At 38.0% G+C, this 24,336-nt stretch overlaps 1 protein-coding gene across 1 annotated transcript in view; it reads left to right on the top strand.

Annotated features, from left to right (window-relative positions):
* ZNF573 (zinc finger protein 573) overlaps positions 1 to 23,948 on the top strand; it is a 72,658-nt gene extending 48,710 nt beyond the window's left edge. Inside the window, 1 exon segment of the mRNA XM_040445785.1 lies at positions 21,653 to 23,948. Coding sequence (XP_040301719.1) covers positions 21,653 to 23,058 — 1,406 coding nt within the window. The 3' untranslated portion in view covers positions 23,059 to 23,948.
* The last annotated feature ends 388 nt before the right edge of the window (positions 23,949 to 24,336 follow it).

Genomic DNA, 24,336 nt, shown 5'->3' with positions numbered 1-24,336 from the left:
CCGTCCCTTTCTCTCTGCCCCTCCTCTTCTTGTACTCTGTCTCTCTTAAAAATAAATACACATTAAAATTTTTTTAAATTGGAAAAAACACTATCATACTGATTTTTATAGTACAGGTTTATTATGAATATTTAATCTGCTTTTCAGTTCCAAATTTTGAAATACTAATTTTTATAATGAAATTACTAAAGAGCAAATATTTCATGTTTCTTCCTTCTTTATTCTGTATTTTAAGGCCTAAAATTTCACCTGTTGTCTTAATATCTTTAATATCTTAATGTCTTAGCCTCACAGGACCCCCAAAGGCCTACCGTGAGTTCTCTTGCTCTAACCAGAGATATCCCAGTCAGTAGGAAAAGCTCTCAGCCAGGTAATCCAGATATTAGCTGGATCAGCTGCACCCTAGTCCTCAACCTAATGGCTTTCACCTCCCTACTAGCCCACAAAATTATTCAAGCAAACCAATCACACCTTCCCATGGAAATAAGGGGCACCTATCTTGCTGCTACAAAATCAGCCTCCCACAGCCCCTGCTGGTTTACTCTGCTCCCTAGTGTAGCCACCCCCATGGTATATGGTGTCGTCCTTCCCTGGGATGTGAGGATATATGATTAATAAGCTGTTATCAATCTCATTTATCCAGTGTCTAGATATCATGTGTTCAGACATCTCCAGAACCCTAGGGTGGGACTTCTGTCACCAAGGAAGTGAGGAGGAGGCAAAAAAAACCACCTTCCTACTCATTTGTACTACTGTTTCATGAGCTTTCTGTGCCCACACTGCGTAGGATTTTTATAAAACTCAAACTTCAAATAGAGATGCTAAATCCTGTCCTCAGCCTAGTTTTTATGTGTTGTCTGAAGTTGAGCTACCTAAAATAATCTTAGAAATAGGTCTTTGATTGAAATTTCATTTTGCTGAGTCTACAGATTTAAGAGAAATATTATTACACTGTTGTCCTCTTTATAAGACATATGAGGCTAAAATTACAGGTGTAGAAACCTCATTGAACTTGATTCAAAGGAAATAGATGCTTTTTCAGGCTTGGAGAAAGTGGAGCATTAGAATAAGAACTAGGCAAAATGAGTTGTGTTGAGTATGGAAATAAATACTCCATACATTGCTGCGAAAATGTAAAATGGTACAGTCATGTTAAGGAGAAATTTGTCAACATCACAAGTCAAAATTTACATAACCCACTTTTGAGAATTTAATTTACATATCAACCTAAAAATAAGCAAACTGATGTATATGTAGGAATACTGATTAGAGTATTGCTTTTAACAAAGGAAATTCTTTAAAATACTTAGAAGACTTGTTTCTTAAATTAGGGTGTAGCCATACTTTGCGCCCTTAGGCAACTGTTGGAAATTATGACACTATGTACTGATTTGGAAACACATTAGTGTGAAGAAAAATATAAACGTATATGCATATAACACATAAATGTACTTGAAATTATGTATATGTGTTTGTGTGTGTATATATGTATATATACATATATACATTTTATAGTAAATGTGAGTATTTGTATGTGAAAATAACTTCCCCGGAAGGATACACACCAACAAAATCAAAACGTTGGAGACTCTAACGTGAGCTACCGTATGACTGAGATAAATAAATATAAGGAAAGGTTGCTTACCTTTTTAAACATGTTAATACCTTTTGAATTGCTACACATATACTTCAAATATGTAATAGTGATAAAATACTTCAAATATGTAATAGTGATAAAATTTGGGCATCCTTTGACTAACTTTATATTTCCCATTTGGTAAACTTATGATTCTAAATACATATGGACACAACCCTGATTCTTATGATAGCGCCTTCTTTCTAGATTTTTATTTTTTTTTTCAACGTTTATTTATTTTTGGGACAGAGAGAGACAGAGCATGAACGGGGGAGGGGCAGAGAGAGAGGGAGACACAGAATCGGAAACAGGCTCCAGGCTCCGAGCCATCAGCCCAGAGCCCGACGCGGGGCTCGAACTCACGGACCGTGAGATCGTGACCTGGCTGAAGTCGGACGCTTAACCGACTGCGCCACCCAGGCGCCCCATAGATTTTTAAAGTCTGTAGCCCAAATTTATCTTATTGTCCGTCTGCCTGAGACGGAAAATATTTTTCAATGGGATCTCATGACCAGGAACACAAGTTAAAGATGTTAGTTCACCTATGGGCATCTTTATGGTCAAGCCGACATCATTCACAACACAACAAAAAGCGATGAAAAAATTCCCTGTCACAAAAGTCCGTTTCTGGTGGGCACAATATTGTGAAACGTGAATAAAGTATTTTTTCCTGGATAGTCTTTAAAAGGACCCAAGTTCACTCTCTCTTTCCCTACAAAGAAAAGGCATTATACAGTACAGTCTCACATTATCCACGTTATCTCACCTGGAAACAAAACTTTGCCACTAAACTGTATAACTTGTACACAGTATGTAACCTCCTTTTATCTCAGAAGCTTCAATTCTAAAATGGAAACATAATAGTACCTGTGACATTTCAGGTGTAATGAGGTTTCAGTAAAGAGATACACACCTGAGCATGCATACACGTATACACACACACGTACACACATAGTTTGGCTAGACTATGAACCCACGTTCAGATGTTCACACCCATGCAAGCACGCCACGGCCCTCAGGGCCACGTCGCCGATTCTACAAGGCGGATCCTCACACACAGGCCTAAGGCCTCGGAAGGGAAGAGCTCCGCACACCCTTTCTCAGAACTCCCTGGTACAGGACCATCAGGGACTCGCCCTCTCCCCGCCAGGACCAGCGCAGAACGCGCCCTCAACCTCAGGTCCGGGGCTCCAGCAGTTCAGTGATCTGCGCCTGCGCACGCCCGGGCCGCGCGGCCGTTCCCAGAAGTCTCCGGGGCTCGGGCGGGGGGCGGGCCGCTTTACTTCGGGACTTTTAATGACCCTGCTCTTCGGCTCCCACAGTCGGTGTGGTAACTTGGACACGGGGCTCCTTTGGCATGTCCCTTGTTGTGTGCCGCGCGTGAGCGGCCCCGTCTGAGGAAGAAGTCGGCATGAGTCGCGACGGAAAAGGCTGTGCAGACGTAGCGTAGAGCCCACGTGGACGGGGAGCGGCGGTGAGAGTGGGATTGCGGGAGGCGCTGTGAACACGGGAGCCAGGAGCGCGGGCTGAGTCTTCCCGGGGCTCAGGCTTGTGGGTGCTTGAGCAGCAGAGGAGGGTGCTTGTATCCCTGTGAGAAAGACGGGAAGCGAGTGTGTCTATGTGGGAGGCGGAGCTGGGGGTGCAGACTAGCGTAAGGCCAGGAGAGGTGTGTGGGTTCCCTCGTGTGACGGAGACGTAAGGATGCGTGCCCTTCGTGTGAGCTTGGGTTGTGGTGGCTCTGTGGTGAGTGTCTCTCACACGCCGTGGCTCTAGTTTTGCGGCTGCTTCCTGGGACTGTCCTTCCTGGGAGTTCTCCTGGGTTCGTTTACAAGTTTGAGAATGTCCGCGTTCTCTGAGCCTTATAGGCAAGAACCAGCTGTGGACGCTCTTGCTTTATTCTGTTTATCTGTATGAGGTTACGGCAGGTGTAGCCATGGAGAGTGGAAGAGAAATGCTCAGCATTGTGGTGACTCTGATTATTCCCCTTCAGGTGTTTGTATTTAAGCAACGAAAACGTGAAATTCATTGTGACGTGTGTTTACAAGAGACTGAGCCAGAATTCAAGTGTCCGAGAACAGGAGTTCTTAACCAGGCGTCCTTTGTATCTATGGGTGTCGAGGGAACCACAGCTCCCTGAAATTGTGTAGATAATTGCTGCATATATTTGGAAACTTTCATTTTCATGATTCAAAAGGTTTAGACCTGGTTTTATTTAGAATCAAAAAGAACAATTTTGTTATACCTTGTGACGATTTTGCACAAATCAAGAGATTTGATCAAGAGATTGATCAAGAGAATGGGAGTGGTTAAGAAAGCACATGACATCAGTGAGACAGTATTATGCAGATAATACAATTTCTGTTTATAGGAATTAGTCATTATAAAGAAAGATTTAAGTAAACCATCTTCATAGTTGCGGATAATAGCATTCAAGAAAATTTTAAAATAGAATTAAAATTAAAATAGAATGAAATTGAAGTTAGAATTAAATTATAATTAAAATAAAATTAAAAATAGAATTTTGTAAAACCCTTTTGGGAAGATTGTATCCAAAATGACATTTTAATTGGTTATTCAGAGAATAATGGAAGGTATGTAGTCATATTTATTGGACAACTTCTCCGTACTCAACTTTCCTGCCTACTTTACAGACATAGTCTTATTAATCTGCAAAGCCTATTTCCCTTCTGTTAATGGAAAAATCTTTATAGTGAAATATATCTGATTATATCAGTGTAGTACAGCTACAGGATGTTTAAGAACAGGTAAATGGTGGCTGTTTCAATCACTTTTTTCACAGCTGGCCTCATATGTACAGATTTTTTTTAACGATGAAAATATAGCATCTGCCATAACAGTGACTTAAAATATTTTAAATACTTTCTAATATCTTTATGTTGCATTTATGATGATAGAATAAATGCAGAATTACTGCAAAAGAAATTAATGTCCTAAGAAATTTAAGAAAATAAGAATACCCTTAATCTTACTGCCTAGAAATAATCACTTTTAATATTTTGGTGTATGTGTTTCCAATTTATTATGTGTGAACATTTCTGTGTGGCTTTGTTTTGACAAAACATAATTGGTGAAACAAAAGACGCAGAGTCCTACTCTTAGTTTGAAAAACAAATCTAGCCCAATCATGGGTTTCCTTTTACCTCTGTTAGGGAGGAGGAAATACCAGGGATCTCCTTGTTTGAATAACATTAAATTTTCACCTTTTAGATATGACGAATGTTACTGAAAATCTTGTAGCACCAAATTACTAAATAATGCATACTTTCATAATTAATAATTTAGTGCTGGACACACTGGTGCGTGCCTATAGTCCCAGGTACTTTGGAGGCTGAGCTAGGAGGATCACTTCAGCCCAGTAGTTCTGTCCTGTAGTGCATCATGCCCATAGGGTGTGTGCAGTAACTTCAGCATCAGTATGGTGACCTCCCAGGAATGGGAGACCACCATGTTCCCTAAGGAGGGATGAACTGGTCCAGGTCGGAGATAGAGCAAGTCAAAATTCCTGTGCTGATCATAATAATTTAGAGATTTAAGGTTACTTACAGAGAAAATAGCACTAAATTCTAATTTAGTGTCTGGCAAGTACAAATAATATTTCCAAAGGTAGTTATTATAATAGAAAATAAAGATTGTAATATAAATCCCCCTATTATGCAGAATAAGATTCACTCATTTGTTATGATTGCATTTTATCACATTCCGATTATAGATATATATATATAATAATATATACCCTTTATCACTCCCTAATAGCTAGAGAGAGCAAGAAAAACTCCATTCAGCATCGTAAACCACACCTGTGTGTGTTTATATAGCAGCTAGGGAGTGAGGAAAGAAACATACTGTCTTTTCCTGCCTGGTAATCTGTCTCTCTTATGTTACTTATGATTTTATTAAGAAGAATTATTTTTTCTCAAAGATAGGAACTGAAATTTTTTAAAAGTAAAGAGAAAGCCCAAGAAGCACAAATTTTCTATGAGAATAACATGATGCAGCAGAATTAACTTCCATGTATAATAATGGATTAAGGGTAATATAATGACTTTGATCTTTAGTAGTGATTGATAATTTACATTAGCCATCTTGTCATACTTTTTAGTATTAATATGGATTGCTTTGTTATTCTTCAGAACAGTCATAGGTAGTAGGTAATATTCTTTTTTAAACATTTTTTTTACATATATTTTTAAGTTTATTTACTTTTGAGAGAGAGAAACAGAGCATGTGCAGGAGGAGGGACAGAGAGAGAGACACACACAGAATCTGAAGCCGGCTTCAGGCCCCGAGCTGTCAGCACAGTTGGGACTCGAATGCCGGACTCGAACTGTGAGATCATGACCTGAGCCAAAGTCAGACATTTAACTGATTGAGCCACCAAGGCACCCCTGTAGTAGGTAATATTCTTAACTTTTCTTTGCTGATTTTGTAATCAACAGAGGCACTGAGGTATTATTAACTCTGACAGCTTAAAGCTCATTTTCAATTCCTAAAATCTGACAACAGAGCTTGTGTTCTTAACTTCAACAGGGTATCAGCTACATTACGCAAACCTTTTAAATCCTGCCTTCTTCACTGATTTAATATTGTTTTCCATTATTTCATATGGATTATTAATGAAGCCACAGTATGTCACCATATTGCAGACCATAATATGTTTAACCTGTTGCCTTCTATGAGATAGTTATGTTTTTAATTTTTGGTTATCAAAATTATTCTTTGATGCACCATGCCTTACATGCTGCTATAGTTATTTCCTTAAAAAATTTCCTAGAAATGGAATTTTATGGTAAAATCAGACTTTTATTAAGTGCCTACTATATGCTAGACCTAGAAATTGTAGGATTTGGGGTAATCATTGGAAAGACATAGTTGCTTCTTTTAAAATGCTTATTATCTAAAATGAGGTAAAATCTGAATAGAAATAATTGTAAGGCAGTGTGTGTGAAGACCACTAGCTAGATTTAGGTGACCTGCCTTGTGAATTCACAGGAAGACACACCAGTCTATCTACAGCAACAGTCAGGATATAAACAAAATATACAGATTCTATGAAATATCTATGGTAATAAGTGGATTTTGTGCTATGACTTTTATATTCACCATTTTCCTTCTAATTTTGTTAGATGCACAGTAAAACTAATAGGATATCACAAAGCAGCAGCTGTCTGGGGGATATGATGGCTTAGCTGACAGGTTTATAAACCAAATAAACCCTTCTGTCAAGAAGACCTGAAATAAAGCTGTATTGAGATCATCAATTCATACAAGAGATTACACAGAGACGGGTTCCTATATCTTCTAGACAGAACTCCCTCATGCCTGAGAAGAAACGATAACATGAGTTTATTTTTTTTTTTTTAATTTTTTTTTTTCAACGTTTATTTATTTTTGGGACAGAGAGAGACAGAGCATGAACGGAGGAGGGTCAGAGAGAGGGAGACACAGAATCGGAAACAGGCTCCAGGCTCTGAGCCATCAGCCCAGAGCCCGACGCGGGGCTCGAACTCACGGACTGCGAGATCGTGACCTGGCTGAAGTCGGAAGCTTAACCGACTGCGCCACCCAGGCGCCCCAACGATAACATGAGTTTAAATAGTGAGATCCAAAGGAAGCAGACAAAAGATAAGCTGTTCAGTAAAACAGTCTAAATTTAGGTAACAAATGATTTTTTTTGATTTTCTTTTTGGATATCTTCCTGTTAACAAGTAAAGGAAAAATACACATATCTTTCAAGTTAACCTGTGGTCATTGTTACAGTAATTATGAAGTAAGCTTTAAAAAAAAAAAAACAAGGGGTGCCTGGGTGGCTCAGTTGGTTAAGCGTTCAACTTCAGATCATGATCTCCTGGTTTGTGAGTTCAAGCCTTGTGTCAGGCTCTGTGCTGACAGCTCAGAGCCTGGAGCCTGCTTTGGCTTCTGTGTCTCCTTCTCTCTCTGCTCCTCCTCCCTGCTAATGTTCTGTCTCAAAAACAAACATTAAATATTTTTTAATTAAAAAATAAAAAGATCAAAATAAAAAGATAAACACTGTTAAAATGTTTTATAACCTTCCGGATTTTTTAATCTACTGATTTTAATTTGTCTATCACTTTTTCTCTACACTGATTGACGTATTCATATATTTAAAAAAATAATTATATTGGCCAATCTAATTATTCTGTTTTAAAGAAAAATTTTTAATGTTTGTTTATTGTTTTGAGAGATAGAGTATGCGTGGGGGTAGGGCAGAAAGAGAGGGAGACACAGAATCCGAAGCAGGCTCCAGGCCCCAAGCTGTCAGCACAGAGCCCTACGCGGGGCTTGAACTCACAGACTGTGAGATCTCACAGACTGTGAGATCATGACCTGAGCTGAAGTCAGACGCTCACCTGACTGAGCCACCCAGGCACCCCAATCTAATTATTCTGGACAGTATATCTGGAATATTTTCTCATATCCTTAAATATTTTACCCAACTTCACATTTGATGTCTACTTGGTATTGTAATACAGTGATGGTTTGTCATTTATTTAACTGGTAAGATTTTCTAGACTTAGAGTACAGAACACTGACTTTCCATCTCCAGTGTCTTAAAGTTTTTTTTTTTTTTTTTTTAAACTTTTATTTATTTTTTGGGGGGACAGAGAGAGACAGCATGAATGGGGGAGGGGCAGAGAGAGAGGGAGACACAGAATCGGAAACAGGCTCCAGGCTCTGAGCCATCAGCCCAGAGCCTGACGCGGGGCTCGAACTCACGGACCGCGAGATCGTGACCTGGCTGAAGTCGGACGCTTAACCGACTGCGCCACCCAGGCGCCCCATCCATCTCCAGTGTCTTAACCAACTTTACCCACTTCCTAAAGAGGTTCTCATTAAGATGATCTAGGGCTTAGAAGATGAGAATAGAAGGAAGAGGATCTGCTCAGAGCAAGACTGCACTGCCCACTCTTAGGTCTGCATCTGCCTCGCCAGAGTGATGCAGTGGCCAAAGAACTGCTGATAAGTGCACATCTGACTTTAATGCACATATGCTTCTGTTCTTGACTTTGTTCATCAGAGACCCCTGGGATTTGGGGAAGGAAATGACCTTATCTATAATCCCAATCTATCCAAATTGTGTGTGTTGGAAAGTAGATTTGGAACTTGGAGTGGGAGATCCTAACATTAGTTTATGTCCTGTTGGGAACACTAAAGCAAAACTGGTCTTAAGATTTTTCTCTTTTCCCAGCTCTGGCTTTCTGCATCTGTGCTATTCTGTTAGAGGAACCCTGAAGACTGATCCACTCTTGTAGGCCTAAAACCATGGCCCATGTAAGTTGATGTTTCCTCCCTTGACCTTTTTTAGGTCATGTGAGTATTTTCATTACATTTTCTAGAGTTTACTACCAAGAAAAGGCCTCTCCAATAACCTTTTACCCATCTTTTGTTCTGGTGAAATGTGATGCTAAATTACCCAGCATCCTTTCCATGCGACCTGTTCTAAACTAACCAGTGTTCATGTTATTACTGCAGAGTTATTCAACATGTCTTAAGTGTTCATTCTTTTATCAAGGGCAGTAATGGAATAGTAAAGGAGATATGCCTTTTGAGGTACAGATTTGTGTTATGTGAGGTTGCACGATAGTGTGGTCAAATGGAAATAATGGTTGTATTTGACCATCCATGAGAAAACTTTGAAATTTTCCAGATTTGGGATTTCCAGGTAGATAGGATAGAAATTTGGTATCAAAGGACTTAAATCTCAGTATAGAGTAAAATCTCATAATTTGTTTGAATTGGTATATGATTGTGATTTGCAAATTTGGTCATAGACCTTGGCAGGAAATCTCTAGAGATAAATATGAAGACTCTTCTGTTGTTGGATGAGACATACTAAATTTAGGTGACATCTGCATAATTCATCCTTCTTAAGTATTCTTAACTCAATGTGTTAGTTATCTATTAGCTATGTAACAAATTACCCCAACACTTAGCAGCTCAAAGCAGTAAACATTTATCTCATAGTTTCAGTGGTTCAGAAATCTGGACATGGCTTTGCTGGACTCTCCTGTCTGGATCTCTTACAAGGCTATTAAGGTGTTGGTCAGGGCTGAAGTCATCTTAAGGCTAACATTGGTGTATCTGCTCCCAAGCTCACTCAAGTGGGTTTTGACAGGATCCAGTTACTCATGGGCTGTTGCCTGGAAGCCACACTTAGTTGAGCAAGTGAGACATCCAAAGAGGGCAAGCAGTATGGAATCTATCAGAAATAACATTTCGTCACTTTAGTCATATTCTATTTATTAAAAAGCAAGTCACTCAGCTCAGCCCACACACATGAAGGAGAGTACACAAGGGCGTAAATACTAGATGATGATCACTGGTAACCTAAACGGAAGCTGCCTACCATACTCAGCTAAGCTAGCTGTTCAGTGACAGATGGTAGATGGCAATGAGGAAACTATATGTCATAAGTAGTAGGTGAACATAGAATCACAGAATTGGGGAAGACCTTACAAATGTAATACATCCTACCTGTATAAATGATTAAATCCAGTATGTCCCTGAATTATGTCATGTGCCAGAAAGTACATGGGTTTGTCAAAAGCAAGAGAGAATATTTGTGGTAAGATCTATGAAAATTTAATACTTGAGGGAATTCTTAATTTTATACAAAGTCTGTTTTCTAAAATTGAGACTTCATACTACATTTTGAAAAATATTTGATTAAATTTTCTCTAAAAAGCAAAAATTTTCTTCAACTCATGTTTACTGAGAATTTATGTGACAGATAAAAAACATTATGCTTGTATTCACTATTTGATTTAATAGTCAATGATTATTATTTTTATCTATTCTCAAATGATTCAGATATTTAAGAATATGCCAGGAAATTTGGTCTATTCCAGCAGGCTTCTTCAAAAATATGTATATATTCTGCTGCAGTCCCCTCCTGTATTATATATTTTTAACCTACATATTTGCTATGTTGCTTTCTTTCTGCAATATAGTACTTCTCCTTCCATCTTCAAAATATTCCTCTAATTTCCCCACTAATACATGGGTTTGCCGTTTCAGAGATCTGTGACATTCAGGGATGTGGCCATACACTTCTCTCAGCAGGAGTGGGAATATCTTGACTCTGTTCAGAAGAACTTGTACCGGGATGTGATGATGGAGAACTATGATAACTTGGTCTCATTGGGTATGTTCATCAGCCTCTAGTAATTTAAGATAATTTAGAAATAGGCATTTTTTCCCACTATGACTTTCAGGGTTGCTTTTAGGAAACTAGATACATTTCTTTGTTGTTACCATTATTATTATTATTTTTTTTTTTGCAAAGAAATAAATGATTTGAGTTTTGTCAGGTTGGAAATTGTAGCTCCATTAAACATTGTTGGGGAGGAAGAATTTTCCTTTATGCTTCAAGATTCTTCTAGCTAGTCTAAGAATTAAATTTATGTGAGACAGATTAACAGGAGAAAAAACCAGAGTTTAATTATGTGTACACAGAGTCTCAAAAATGAAACTGAGACTTGAAGAAATGATGAAAGTAGTCAGGTTTTACACTTTTTAGAGAAAGAGACGACAAACCTGTGAAGAATTGACAGGACAAAGAAAACTTATGTTCAGAGTTTCAATTAGTAAGGAATTCTAAACTGAATTTGGGCTGGGGTAGTAAATTAGTAAAAAGTATTTGGTTGTCGGGGCACCTGGGTAACTCAGTGGGTTAAGCTTCTGACTTCAGCTCAGGTCATGATCTCACAGTTCATAAGTTCAAGCCCCATGTCAGGCTCTGTGCTGTACAGAGCCTGCTTCAGATATTCTCTCCCTCTGTCTCTCTCTCTCTGCCCCTCTGCTCGTACTCTCTTTCTCTCAAAAATAAATAAACATTAAAAAAAAAAAAGTAACAAGGGTTGTTAATAGCCTTGTCAGGTCTGAATTCCCTATATCTGTTATAAGGATGTCTTTTTATCTTCTGATACAGAAAGGGTACCTTCCATTAGATTTATTTCTTGCTTTCTGGAGACTAAGTATGGATCATAGTGTTATTTTTGCATTTAACTTTTTTTTTTTTTTTTTGTAGACTCCATACCCAGTGTGGGACTTGAATTCATCCCTGAGATTAAGAGTCACATGCTCTAACTGAGCCAGCTAGGTGCCCCTACATTTACCCTTTTTAAAATTTTATTATTATTTTATTTTTGAGACTGAGAGCATGCATGCATGCAAGCAAGCAGGAGAGGGGGCAGAGGGAGAAAGGTTGGGGGGGGTAGGGAAGGAGAGAGAGAAACTTGAACAGGCTCCATGTTCAACCCCGGAGCCTGACACATCTGCATCTCATGACTCTGGGATCATGATCTGAGCCGAAGTCAAGAGTCATATGTTCAACTAGCTGCAGGAGCCTTGCATTTAACTTTTAAAATAATCAGTATGCCAAAGTAGCATGTTTCGGGATGGTCTGCCCTTGGCCCCTACAGCATCTTCATCTTCTCTGTCCAGTGATACTCATACCTCCTTTGCAGTGACCTCTTTTTCTTTATGAAGAGGATCTTGTTTAGAATTCTCTGGCATTTATTATTATAACCATTGTTAAATGATTCAGTTTTCCTATTTATGCTCGGAATGTCTATAGAGATTACATTTTATTACCCAGTTGCAGGGAAATCAGCTTGACACAGGGTCCTGAATTGCTCTCATTGCCCTAAAAGGGCCTCTACAATTTTTTTTAAGTTTATTTTATTTATTTTGAGAGAGACAGAGAGAAAGAAAGTGTGAGTTGGGGAGGGGCAGAGAGAGAGAGGGAGAGAGAGAGAATCCCAAGCAGACTCTGCACTGTCATCCCGGAACCCAACTAGGGCTTGAACCCACAAACCATGAGATCATGACTTGAGCTGAAGTCAGATGCTTAGAGTCACCCATGCACCCCAAGAGCTCTACAATCAAAATAGTGGTGCATTAGATAAATGGAATTCATTGAAAACTGAGGCATACACACTCTATTTCATAAGAAATTCTTTCTGTTTTGTGGTTGAAAGTTGTAATCTGTGAACATTACATTTAAAATGGAAAGAATATCCTACAGAGAGCCCTTCTTGTGTACTCTTTGAAAAACAGCAATATCGGTAAAATATTAATAGCTAACATTGTTCTTAGTATGTAATCGGCAACACTCTGAGCGTTTTACACATATGTATCAACTTGTTTGATCCTCCTGACAGCCCTATTCCCATTTTACAAGTGATGATACTAAGGCACTGGGTTTAAGTGACTTTCCCAAGGTCAGACATAGGTGGAAGGTAGCAAAGACAGGAACTGAACTAAAGCTCCAGATTCTGTATTGTAAACTATGGTATTATGCATTCTCTCAAGAAAAAGAGGATTTATGAGTATATGTTAAAAAACAAAACAAAACTTATACCTGATTTCTTGTTCTTTAGTTCCTTTACCCTCTCTTCTCAAAAATCTTATTCAACATCATTTTGACCTTTAGTTTATTATAATTTTTTAAGCATCTCTTTTTTTTTAAATACTATTTTTGAGAGAGAGAGAGCATATGTGGGGAGGGACAGTAGGAGAGGGAGACACACAAACTGAAGCATGCTCCAGGCTCCAAGCTGTCAGCACAGAGCCTGATGTGGGGCTGAAACCCACAAACTGTGAGATCATGACTTGAGCCGAAGTTGGATGCTTAACCGACTGAGCCACCCAGGCACCCCTATTACTATAATTTTAACTAAGCAATGTTTTGTTCTATATCATGTGCATTTTTTTTTCTTTGTAAGCAGAACATTCCATTTCTAAGCCAGATGTGATCACATTATTGGAGCAAAGAAAAGAGCCCTGGATGGTTGTGAGGGAGGACACAAAAAGATGGTGTACAGGTAAGTATGAGCAAGGAATATATCTGTGTAGGTAAAAGCTAAGTGGTTAAGGAGAGACCTTGGAAAACTCCATGTTGGAGAACATACTTGTGATCTAGGGAGGAAATCTATGCTGTGCATGAGCTAGCTACCCAGTGAATTTCATCTTTACCCCCTTAACCACTCCCTTTGTTACTCTTGTCATATTTCCCTCCCAATTCAGTAATGGGCACTGTCCTTCTTCCTCATGCACCATTTTGTCTGTATTTTGGACTCAACTGCTCTCCAGATCCTCTTGTGCACTTGGACTTATATATATGGCTTCACTGCCTAAAGATAAATGCATTCCTATATCTGGCTAATGAAATGCAATTTATAGTGTATTAGGGAAGACATAAAATAAACATATAAACAAATAAGTAGGTACATAACATCACATAGTGAAATACAGTGTCAAGGAAACTAAGGACAAGACAAATTAAGGTAAGATGGTCAGGAATGCTTTTCTGAGGAGGTAGGATGTGGAAGGTAAGGCCCAGGCCATTTGAGTATAAGAGGAAGAGCATTCCAAGAAGAGTAGACAAATGCAAAGGCCTGAAAGAGAATATGACTGTTGTTTGTTCACGAGCAGCAGGTAGATAAGAGCAGAGTTATTGAATAGTGACTAACAAAACAAAGTCAGTATGTTATGGGGGATCATATCATGTTGTGTTGTGATTCATTAAGAAAAATTATAGTTGTTTTTAAGATTATTTCTAAAGATATGATTTGATTAAATTTTTTGTTATCTTCAATGTTCAAAAATCAAACCTTACTAATTATGAGACTTAAAACAGAAATCTAGATAAAATAAACATTAAATGATTTTCCACTTTCTCTCATTTACTTTTTATGTATTTCTTAATTTTTATTTATTTTTATTTTTTTTAATATATTAAAAAAAATTTTTTTTAACATTTGTTTTTGAGAGAGAGAGAGCACAAGCAGGGGAGGGGCAGAGAGAGAAGGAGACACAGAATCTGAAGCAGCTCTAGGCTCTGACTCGGCACAGAGCCCGATGTGGGGCTTGAATGTGAGATCATGACCTGAGCTGAAGTCATCCCCTTAACCAGCTAAGCCACCCAGGCTCTCCTTTCTTAATTTTTATTTTAAAAAGTTTTATCCTAATATTAATCTACTGGGAGTTTTTTTCTTTATAGGTTCTGAAATCATTCTGAAATCATTTTTTCTTTATCTCTGCTGTATTCCTGAGCTCTATCATTTCATTTCTCAGTTTTTCTAATTCCGATTTATGTTTTTTTCATTTCATATAACATTTTTTTTTAAATCAGAATACTTAATATTGTTAAAATGGCAGGGTGCCTGGGTGGCTCAGTCGGTTAAGCATCCGACTTCAGCTCAGGTCATGAGTTCAAGCCCTGGGTCGGCCTCTGTGCTGACAGTTCAGAGCCTGGAGCCTGCTTTAGTTTCTGTCTCCATCTCTCTCTGCCCCTCTGCTGCTTGCACTCTGTCTCTCCCTTAAAAATAAACATTAAAATTTTAAAAATATATTGTTAAGATGGCATTACTACCCCAAATCCTATCAGCTTATTTGTAGAAACTGACATCCTGATCATAACATTCATGTGAATATGCAAGGGATTTAGAATAGTCAGAAAATCTTGAAAATTGAGAAAGTGGAATTCATATTTTCTAGTTTCAAAACTTATTACACACCAAAACTTACGGGATGCATTGAAAGCAGTACTAAAAAGGAAATTTATAGCTTGCATTAGAAAGAAAATTCTTGGGGCGCCTGGGTGGCTCAGTTGGTTAGGTGTCTGACTCTGGATTTCATTTCAGATCATGGTTCATGAGATCGAACCCTATGTCAGGTCTATACTGGCAGCTGCTTGGGATTCTTTCTCTTTCTCTCTGCCCCTTCCCCCCAAATAAGTAAGTAAACTTCAAAACAAACAAAAAAATTAGAAAATTCTCAAATTAAAAACCTAACTTCATACCTCAACTAGGTAATAAAGAACGAACTAAACCCAAAGATAGCAAAAGAAAGAAAATAATAAAGAGTAAAGCAGAGGTAAACAGAGAATAGAAAAATAATAGGAAAAAATCAATGAAACCAAGAGTTGGTTCTTCAAAATAATCAACCATAGTGAGAAAATGTTAGCTAGATTGACTAAGGAGGGAACTCAACTAAAATCAGAAATGAAAGAAGGGACTATGAACAATTGTATGCCCACAAACTGGGTAACCTAATGAAATCCTGAAGACATACAGTCTACCAATACAGAATCATGAAGAAATAGAAATCTAAACAGACTTGTACAGAGATTGAATTAGTAATCAAAAATAAACAGACATGGCTCAGTCGGTTAAGTGGCCGACTTCGGCTCAGGTCACGATCTCACACTCCGTGAGTTCGAGCCCCGCATCGGGCTCTGTGTTGACTGCTCAGAGCCTGGAGCCTGTTTCAGATTCTGTGTCTCCCTCTCTCTCTGACCCTCTCCCGTTCATGCTCTGTCTCTCTCTGTCTCAAAAATAAATAAACGTTAAAAAAAAATAAAAAAAAAATAGACATGTGAAAAGATGGTCAGTATCACTCATAATCAGGGAAATACAAATAAAACAACAACAATGAGATATCATCTCACACCTATCAGAGTGGCTAAAATTAACACAGGAAACAAGTGTAGGATGTAGAGAAAGGGAAACCCTCTTACACTGTGGGAATGCAAACTGGCCCAGCCACTGTGGAAGATAGTATAGAGGTTCCTCAAAAGGTTAAAAATAGAACTATCCTAGATCCTGCAATTGAACTACTACATATTTACCCAAAGGATACAATACTAAGTCAAAGGGATACATGCACTCCAATGTTTATAGCAGCATTATCAACAATAGCCAAATTATGGAAAGAACCCAAATGTCCATTGACTGATGAATGAATAAAGAAGATGTGGTGTACACACACACACACACACACACACACACGAGTATTACTCAGCCATAAAAAAGAATGAGGGGCACCTAGGTGGCTCAATCAATTAAGTGTCTGACTTTGGCTCAGGTCAGGTCATGATCTCATGGTTCATGAGTTTGAGCTCTGCATCAGGCTTACTGCTGCCAGCCTGTCAGCATGGAGCCCGCTTCAGACCTTCTGTTTCCCTCTCTCTGCCCCTCCCCTGCTTGTGCTCTTTCAAAAATAAATAAACATTAAAAAAAAAATCTTGCCATTTGCAATGACATGGATGGAGCTGGAGAGTATTATGCCAAGCAAAATAAGTCAGAGAAAGACAAATACTGTATGATTTCACTCATATGTGGAATTTAAGAAACAAAACAAACGTGGGGTGGGGTGGGAGGAAGAGAGGAAAATCAAGAAACAGAATCTTAACTATAGAAAACAAAGTGATGATTACCAGAGGGGATGTGGGGCAGGAATGAGTTAGAAAGGTGATGGGTACTAAGGAGGGCACTTGTGGTGAGCACCAGGTGTTGTGTACATATGTTGAATAATTCTACATTTAAGAATAGAATACTGTATGGTAAATAACTTAAAAACTTGGAAAGAAAAAAATAACAAAAAATAACTCTGTTAAAGAATTAACACCACTTCCCCTCAAACTGTTCCAAAAATTTGAAGAGGAAGAAGAAACATTCCCAAATTTTCTCTATGAGGGTAGCATTACCCTAATAGCAAAGCCAGACAAATCCAGTGCAAGAAGAGAAACCCATAGATCAATGTTCCTGATGCATATTAAGTGAGGCAAAAGTTCTCAACAAAAATACTAGCAAACAATGCAACAGCATATGAAAATGGAGTTTTTTTTCTGGAATGCAAGGATGATGCCATATATAAAAATCAAGCATGCAATACACCACATTAACAGAATGAAGGGGGAAAAACACAGGGTTATCTCAATTGATATAGAAAAAGAATTTAACAAAATATAATATTTTTCATGACAAACACTTGAGAAACCAGGAATAGAAGGAAACTACCTCACCAAAATGAAGGCCATCTGTGTTAGTCCACAGCTAACATCATACCCAGTGGTGACAGACTGAAAACCACAGGGTTTGCTGCATCCTATAAGGTTCAGTATATTGTTTTCATTTCCATTTATCTTAAGATACTTTCTAATTTCCCGTGTAATTTCTTTTCTATTGCTAATTTAAGTGTGTGCTATTTCCACGTTTGTGTATTTTCTACTTTTCCTTCTGTTATTTGTAATTTTGTTCCTTTGTGATCAGAAAAGACACTCTCAATCTTTTAAATTTTGTTGATAGTTGATTTGGGTCTAATGTGGTGTGTCTTGGAGAATGTACCACGTGTGCTTGAATAGAATATGTATTCTGCCATTGTGTACAGAATATACACGTATGTTAGGTTCAGTTTGTTTAGAGTGTTGTTCAAGCCCTCTGTTTCCTTGTTGATTGGCCTGGTTCTTCTATCTATTATTGTAAGTAGGATATTGCTACTGTATTTTAGCAAATTAGCAAAGCAATAAAACTTAGACTATATATTCTGTCCTGTTTATGGGCAGTAGTTTAATTCTCTGAGGCTTTGCTTACACTGGTTTGTGTGCTTCTCATGCATGTGTGATTCAGGTTTAGGCTAAGCTTTTTCAGAATGTTTTCTTCTCTCACTTTCCAGTTTGGTAGTGGTCCTTATCATGATTCTTTTTTTCTTTTTTTTTTTTTTTTAATTTAAAAAAAAATTTTTTTTTCAACGTTTATTTATTTTTGGGACAGAGAGAGACAGAGCATGAATGGGGGAGGGGCAGAGAGAGAGGGAGACACAGAACCGGAAACAGGCTCCAGGCTCTGAGCCATCCGCCCAGAGCCCGACGCGGGCTCGAACTCACGGACCGCGAGATCGTGACCTGGCTGAAGTCGGACGCTTAACTGACTGCGCCACCCAGGCGCCCCTCTTTTTTTCTTTTTTTAAATATTAGTTTGTTATTTTTGAGAGAGTGTGAGAGTTGGGGAGGGCTAGTGAGAGGGAGACACAGAATCCTAAGCAGGCTTTAGGCTCTAAGCTGCCAACACAGGTCCCAACGTGGGGCTCGAACCCATGGACACCAGACCAGGAGATCAAGACCTGAGCCAAAGTTGGAACCTTAACTGACTGAGCCATCCAGGTGCTCCTGCCATGATTATTGTAGCAACAAATACGTCAGGGCTTTTACAGCCCATTTTTTGCCCCAGTATGACTGGGCCCCTTCCTTATGGCAACGTTGTGATATAGAAAATAGCAAGAGGGGCACTTGGGTGGCCCAGTTGGTTGGGCGGCCAACTTCGGCTCAGGTCATGATCTCATGATCCGTGAGTTCGAGCCCTGCGTCAGGCTCTGTACTGACAACTCAGAGCCTGGAGCCTGCTTTGGATTCTGTGTACCCCCAATGCCCTCTCTCTGCCCCTCCCCCACTCGTGCTCTGTCTTGCTTTCTCAAAAATAAATAAATGTTAAAAAAATAAAAAGAAAAAAAGAAAATAGCAAGAAACTCACCCTAATGTAGTTTACTTTTTAAGGTTTTCACTCCTCTCTACAGGTCTTTTTTTTTTTTTTTTAATTTTTTTATTTAAAAAAATTTTTTTAATGTTTATTTCTTATTGAGAGAGAGTGCAAGCAGGGGAGGGACAGAGAGAGAGAGGGAGACACAGAATCTGAAGCAGGCTCCAGGCTCTGAGCCGTCAGCACAGAGCCCGACGTGGGGCTCAAACCCACAAACCACGAGATCATGACCTGAGCCGAAGTCGGACACTCAACCGACTGAGCCACCCAGGCACCCCTTTAATTTAATTTTTTTTAAGTAGGCTCCACACACAACGGGGGCTTGGACTCACAACTCTGAGATCAAGAGTAGCATGCTCTATTTACTGAGCCACCCAGGTACCCCACTACAGTTGTCTTCTTTTGTTTACTCAAATTTACTGACTTCATGTGTTTGATTTTGTTATTTTGTCAAGCATTTTTAGTTGATATCAGTCAGAGAGGGAAATGACTATAAGGGATTTACATCACTGTGATGGAACTAGAACTTCTTCAATTAAGGAATTATTTAACAGTGAAATTATATTTCATTTATTTTCTGTTGTGTCATTGTGGACTCGTTGCTTTTTATATTGTTTATATTTATCACAATCATTTTTATGCTACTATTTTCACAGTGTTGGCCAGTCATACTTCTGTAAGTCTTTGACATTTTCATTTCTTTTTTGCCTAAGATTTCTAGGTTCACCTTTTTTGACCTGTTCCAAATTGTTTTCTTTATCTAACCATGCTAGATCCATATAATGGACATTATTTTTAGAAATGATAATTTAGAAGTTAAAGAATACTCATTACAACTATTTTTTTTGACAACTTTTTCTCTTCTATTGTAATTGGTCTGTTTAAGCCTTCTAGGTGATTTTTTGGTGAATTTTGATGAATTTTTCTAGAAAATTATCCATTCCATTATTTCAGAAGTATTAGTGATGTATTCAAAGTATTCAAAATTTCAGTAAAATTCATTTTAGTTTTGCATTTCCCCCTTAATCATTTCTTCTTATTTTTTGTTTTTACTTCTTTTTGATTGGTTTGGCTAATGTTTACTTCTTGATTTTTAAAGCACCAGCTTTTTATTTGTTACTACTACACTTTTCTAACTCATTACGTTGTGCTCTTAATTTGTTTTTTCTTTCTTTTAGTTTGCTTGTTTTCTAAGTTTTGGAATTGGTTCCTTGACTCATTTATTTCTTCCATTTTAATAGCAACAATTACTTAAATCTTTGAATTCTCTGAGTGCTCAAATTGAATGCCTAAAATTCTGATATGTACTTATTTTCTCTATTGTACCCTTTCCGTTTTTTTATTTCCATACTTTCCCAGTTTTATTCTGGAGAGGGTACTTCCGTTTCCACATCAAATGTGTTTTGGTTTTCTGGTATTGTTACTAATTCCTGTTGTTACTTGGTTTTGGAGAGAAAGTGTTTGTATTATCTCAGAATTTGGTACATACTATACTTACAAGAATCTACTCCTGAAGCCAAGAGTACACTGTATGTTAGCTGACTTAATAATTAAAAAAAAAAAAAAAGATGGCATTTCTTGTCCCCAAGTCTCTTCCCACTCATTCAGCACATAGAAATTTTTTCAAGATATCCTTTCATATTTTTTGTTATTCTGCAGGCTATGTCTGTTCAAATATGTTTTTCACATAGTCCGGGTAACTCTTTTTCCAGATTTCTTTGCTCTATAGTTGAGTTTCACTTCTTTTCCTCAAAATACCCAACTGCTCAAAATCCATAAGACTTTTAGCAGGGTGTATACTTCATCCCTGTCTGAAAATTCATTGACAGACTTGTAGAAAAGGACCTGAGAAAAGATATGAAGGAATAAAACAGTTGGAAAATTTGTAGAATGGGTACCTAATAAGAAAAAGCTCAGTGAAAATAAGCAAACAAGAACTTTTATTATTTTATTTAAAATGAGAACAAAGAAATGCACACATGGCTATGCATTAGAGGGAATGACCACAATATTTGTATTTTATTATTTTTCTTAATTTTTTTTAATGTTTTTATTTTATTTTTGAGAGAGAGACATGGAGCAGGGGAGGGGCAGAGAGAGACGGAGACAGAGTTTGAAGCAGGCTCCAGGCTCTGAGCTATCAGTGCAGAGCCCAGCATGGGGTTTGAACTCACAGACTGCAAGATCATGACCTGAACCGAAGTCAGTCGCCCAACCGACTGAGCCACCCAGGCGCCCCAATATTTGTATTTTAAAGGGAAAATATAGTTGGAGAAAGATCAGGTATAAATAGTTGCCATGTTTTACACACACACACACACACACACACACACACACACACACACACGGAAACTGATACTGGAGAGAATACATTAAATTATTGTAGTAACGTAATAAATGCGTTATGGAGACATTGTCAGTAGTAATGCAAACTGTATAGCTGATTTTGGAGAATACTCTCTAGAGTATTTATCTTTCATAGGTAACGTTTTTAATTTTTAAAGAAATTTACTATAAAATATTTATGTCCAGGAAAACAAAATGTTTTTCTCATTTCTTTTAGACTTGGAGTCAAAATATGAAATAATCAGCTGTGAAAAAGTACACGTTTATAAAAAACATTCACCTCTTACTCTACGTCAGAAAATTCATACTAGAGAGAAACCCTATGAATGTGACAAATGTGGGAAGGCCTTTAGTCGACATACAGACCTTATAGTACATCAGAGAATTCATACTGGTGAGAAACCCTATGAATGTGAGCAGTGTGGAAAGTCCTTTAATCGTGCATCCAACCTTCTGCAACATCAGAGAATTCATACTGGTGAAAAACCTTATAAATGTGAGCAATGTGGAATGACATCTAGTCGTAGGATGGACCTTAGAGTTCATCAGAGAATTCACACTGGTGAGAAACCTTATGAATGTGAACAATGTGGGAAAGCCTTTAGTCGTGCCTCACATCTTACTCAACATGGGAGAGTTCATACTGGTGAGAAAGCCTATGTATGTAATGAATGTGGGAAGGCCTTTAGTCAGGGTGGAAGACTTAAAATACATCAGAGAATTCATACTGGTGAGAAACCCTATGAATGTAAGGAATGTGGGAAGGCTTTTAATCAAGCCTCTCATCTTGTGCAACATGGCAGAATTCATACTGGTGAAAAACCCTATGAGTGTCATGAGTGTGGGATGACCTTTAGTCGTGGTATAGATCTAAGAGTACATCATAGAATTCATACTGGTGAGAAACCATATGAATGTAAGGAATGTGGGAAGGCCTTTAGTCGTGCCTCAAATCTTGTTCAGCATGAGAGAATTCATACTGGGGAGAAGCCCTATGAATGTAAGGAATGTGGGATGACATTTAGTCGTGGTTATCAGCTCATTCCACATCAGAGAGTGCATATTGGTATAAAACCCTATGAATGTAATGAATGTGGGAAGGCCTTTAGTCATGCTTCAGCACTTATTCAACATGAGAGAATTCATACTGGTGAGAAACCCTATAAATGTAAAGAATGTGGGAAAGCCTTTATTCATGGTGGAAGCCTAAGAATGCATCATAGAATTCATACTGGTGAGAAACCCTATGAATGTAAAGAATGTGGGAAGGCTTTTAGTCGCACCTCAAACCTTGTTAGGCATGAGAGAATTCATACAGGTGAGAAACCATATGAATGTAAGGAATGTTGGAAGGCCTTTAGTCATATTGAAAGCCTCAGAGTACATCATAGAATTCATACTGGTGAGAAGCCCCATGAATGTAAAGAGTGTGGGAAGGCTTTTAGTAGTGGCCATCAACTAATTGTACATCAGAGATTTCATACTGGTGAGAAACCCTATGAATGTAAGGAATGTGGGAAGGCTTTTAGTGTGTATGGGCGACTTACTAGACACCAGAGTATTCACAGTGGTGAGAAACCTTTTGAATGTAACACATGTGAGAAGTCCTTTAGGCTTAGGTCAAGTCTTAAAGTACATCAGAGAATTCATACTGGAGAGAAGGCTTATGAATATAAGGACTGTGGAAAGCATATATATGCAGTAGAGAATGTATAGTACATAAGTGATTTATAATATTGAGAAACAGTGTGAATGTAAGGAATATGGGAATACTTTTAGGTATGGTTCAGTTTTTATAAGGCATTAAGCAATTTATACTGGCGAGAACTTAAAATGTAAATAATGTTTGGAATTTTTGTTATGACTCAAATGTTCAGATTAATAAATTTATAATGTATTTTTATATAACAGGGAAGACTTTACTAGCATTTCTCTGTTTACAGATTATCAGAATATTCATCTTGGAGGAAAATTCAGAGAATGTGGATATTCCCTTGTTTTTTATGCTTTATCTCCAGCCCTCATCAATTATTGTTAAATATGAGGAAACGCATACCACAGAAAACCCCTGTTGATCTAACAAAAACCATAGTGATTGTCATTTGATGCTTTACAGCCTGTATGACATTGGGCAAGATATTATCCCTGTGGGAGTCATTTATAAGTGGTGATAACAGTACTTGCATTATAGTGCTGTTTTTGAAATGTAGAAAACTTGGAAAGCTATCTTAAACATAGTCTCTATTCACTAAGTATTAGATACTATTTTTAATATTATTTGTATTACTATTAGTGAATTATTAAGAGACCAAGTCAATATGGGTGTAATGAACTTAGAAAATCTTTATTCCTAAGTAATTACTTGTGCCTTTTTGAGTTTTAAGTATTTTTTTCTGCACAAAGTCTAGTAGAATATGAAAATCATGAGGATTTAAAACGTGAGTTTTATTGGAAGACTGACATTGATTTGTTTACATACCACCTATGGATGCTTTCATACTCCTCTGGCACAGCTGAATACCTGCAGCAGAGGCCATATGGCCGACAAAGCATAAAATATTTACTGTCTGGTTCTTCACAAAAATTTTGCCAGTACCTGTTTTAGAATAACAGGTGCTGACAGGTCAGAGCCTGGAGCCTTCTTCAGATTCTGTGTCTCCCTCTCTCTCTGCCCCTCCCCTGCTCATGCTCTATCTCTGAAAATAAATAAAAACATTAAAAAAAATTTTTTTTAATGCTTCAGTTTTTTCCAGCATATTTAGAAATCTAAGACAATGTATTGTGTTCCTAGGAAAAATGTAACTTATCAAAATCAAGATGATAGTGGATACTTTTTAAAAAAAAAATTTTTTTTTTCAACGTTTATTTATTTTTTGGGGGACAGAGAGAGACAGAGCATGAACGGGGGAGGGGCAGAGAGAGAGGGAGACACAGAATCGGAAACAGGCTCCAGGCTCTGAGCCATCAGCCCAGAGCCCGACGCGGCTCGAACTC

This window comes from Herpailurus yagouaroundi, unplaced genomic scaffold (assembly GCF_014898765.1).
Source record: "Herpailurus yagouaroundi ecotype Mexico unplaced genomic scaffold, PumYag 194, whole genome shotgun sequence".
Taxonomy (NCBI): domain Eukaryota; kingdom Metazoa; phylum Chordata; class Mammalia; order Carnivora; family Felidae; genus Herpailurus; species Herpailurus yagouaroundi.
Note: the sequence above shows the minus strand (reverse complement) of the source record. Positions and strands in the feature narration are given on the sequence as shown.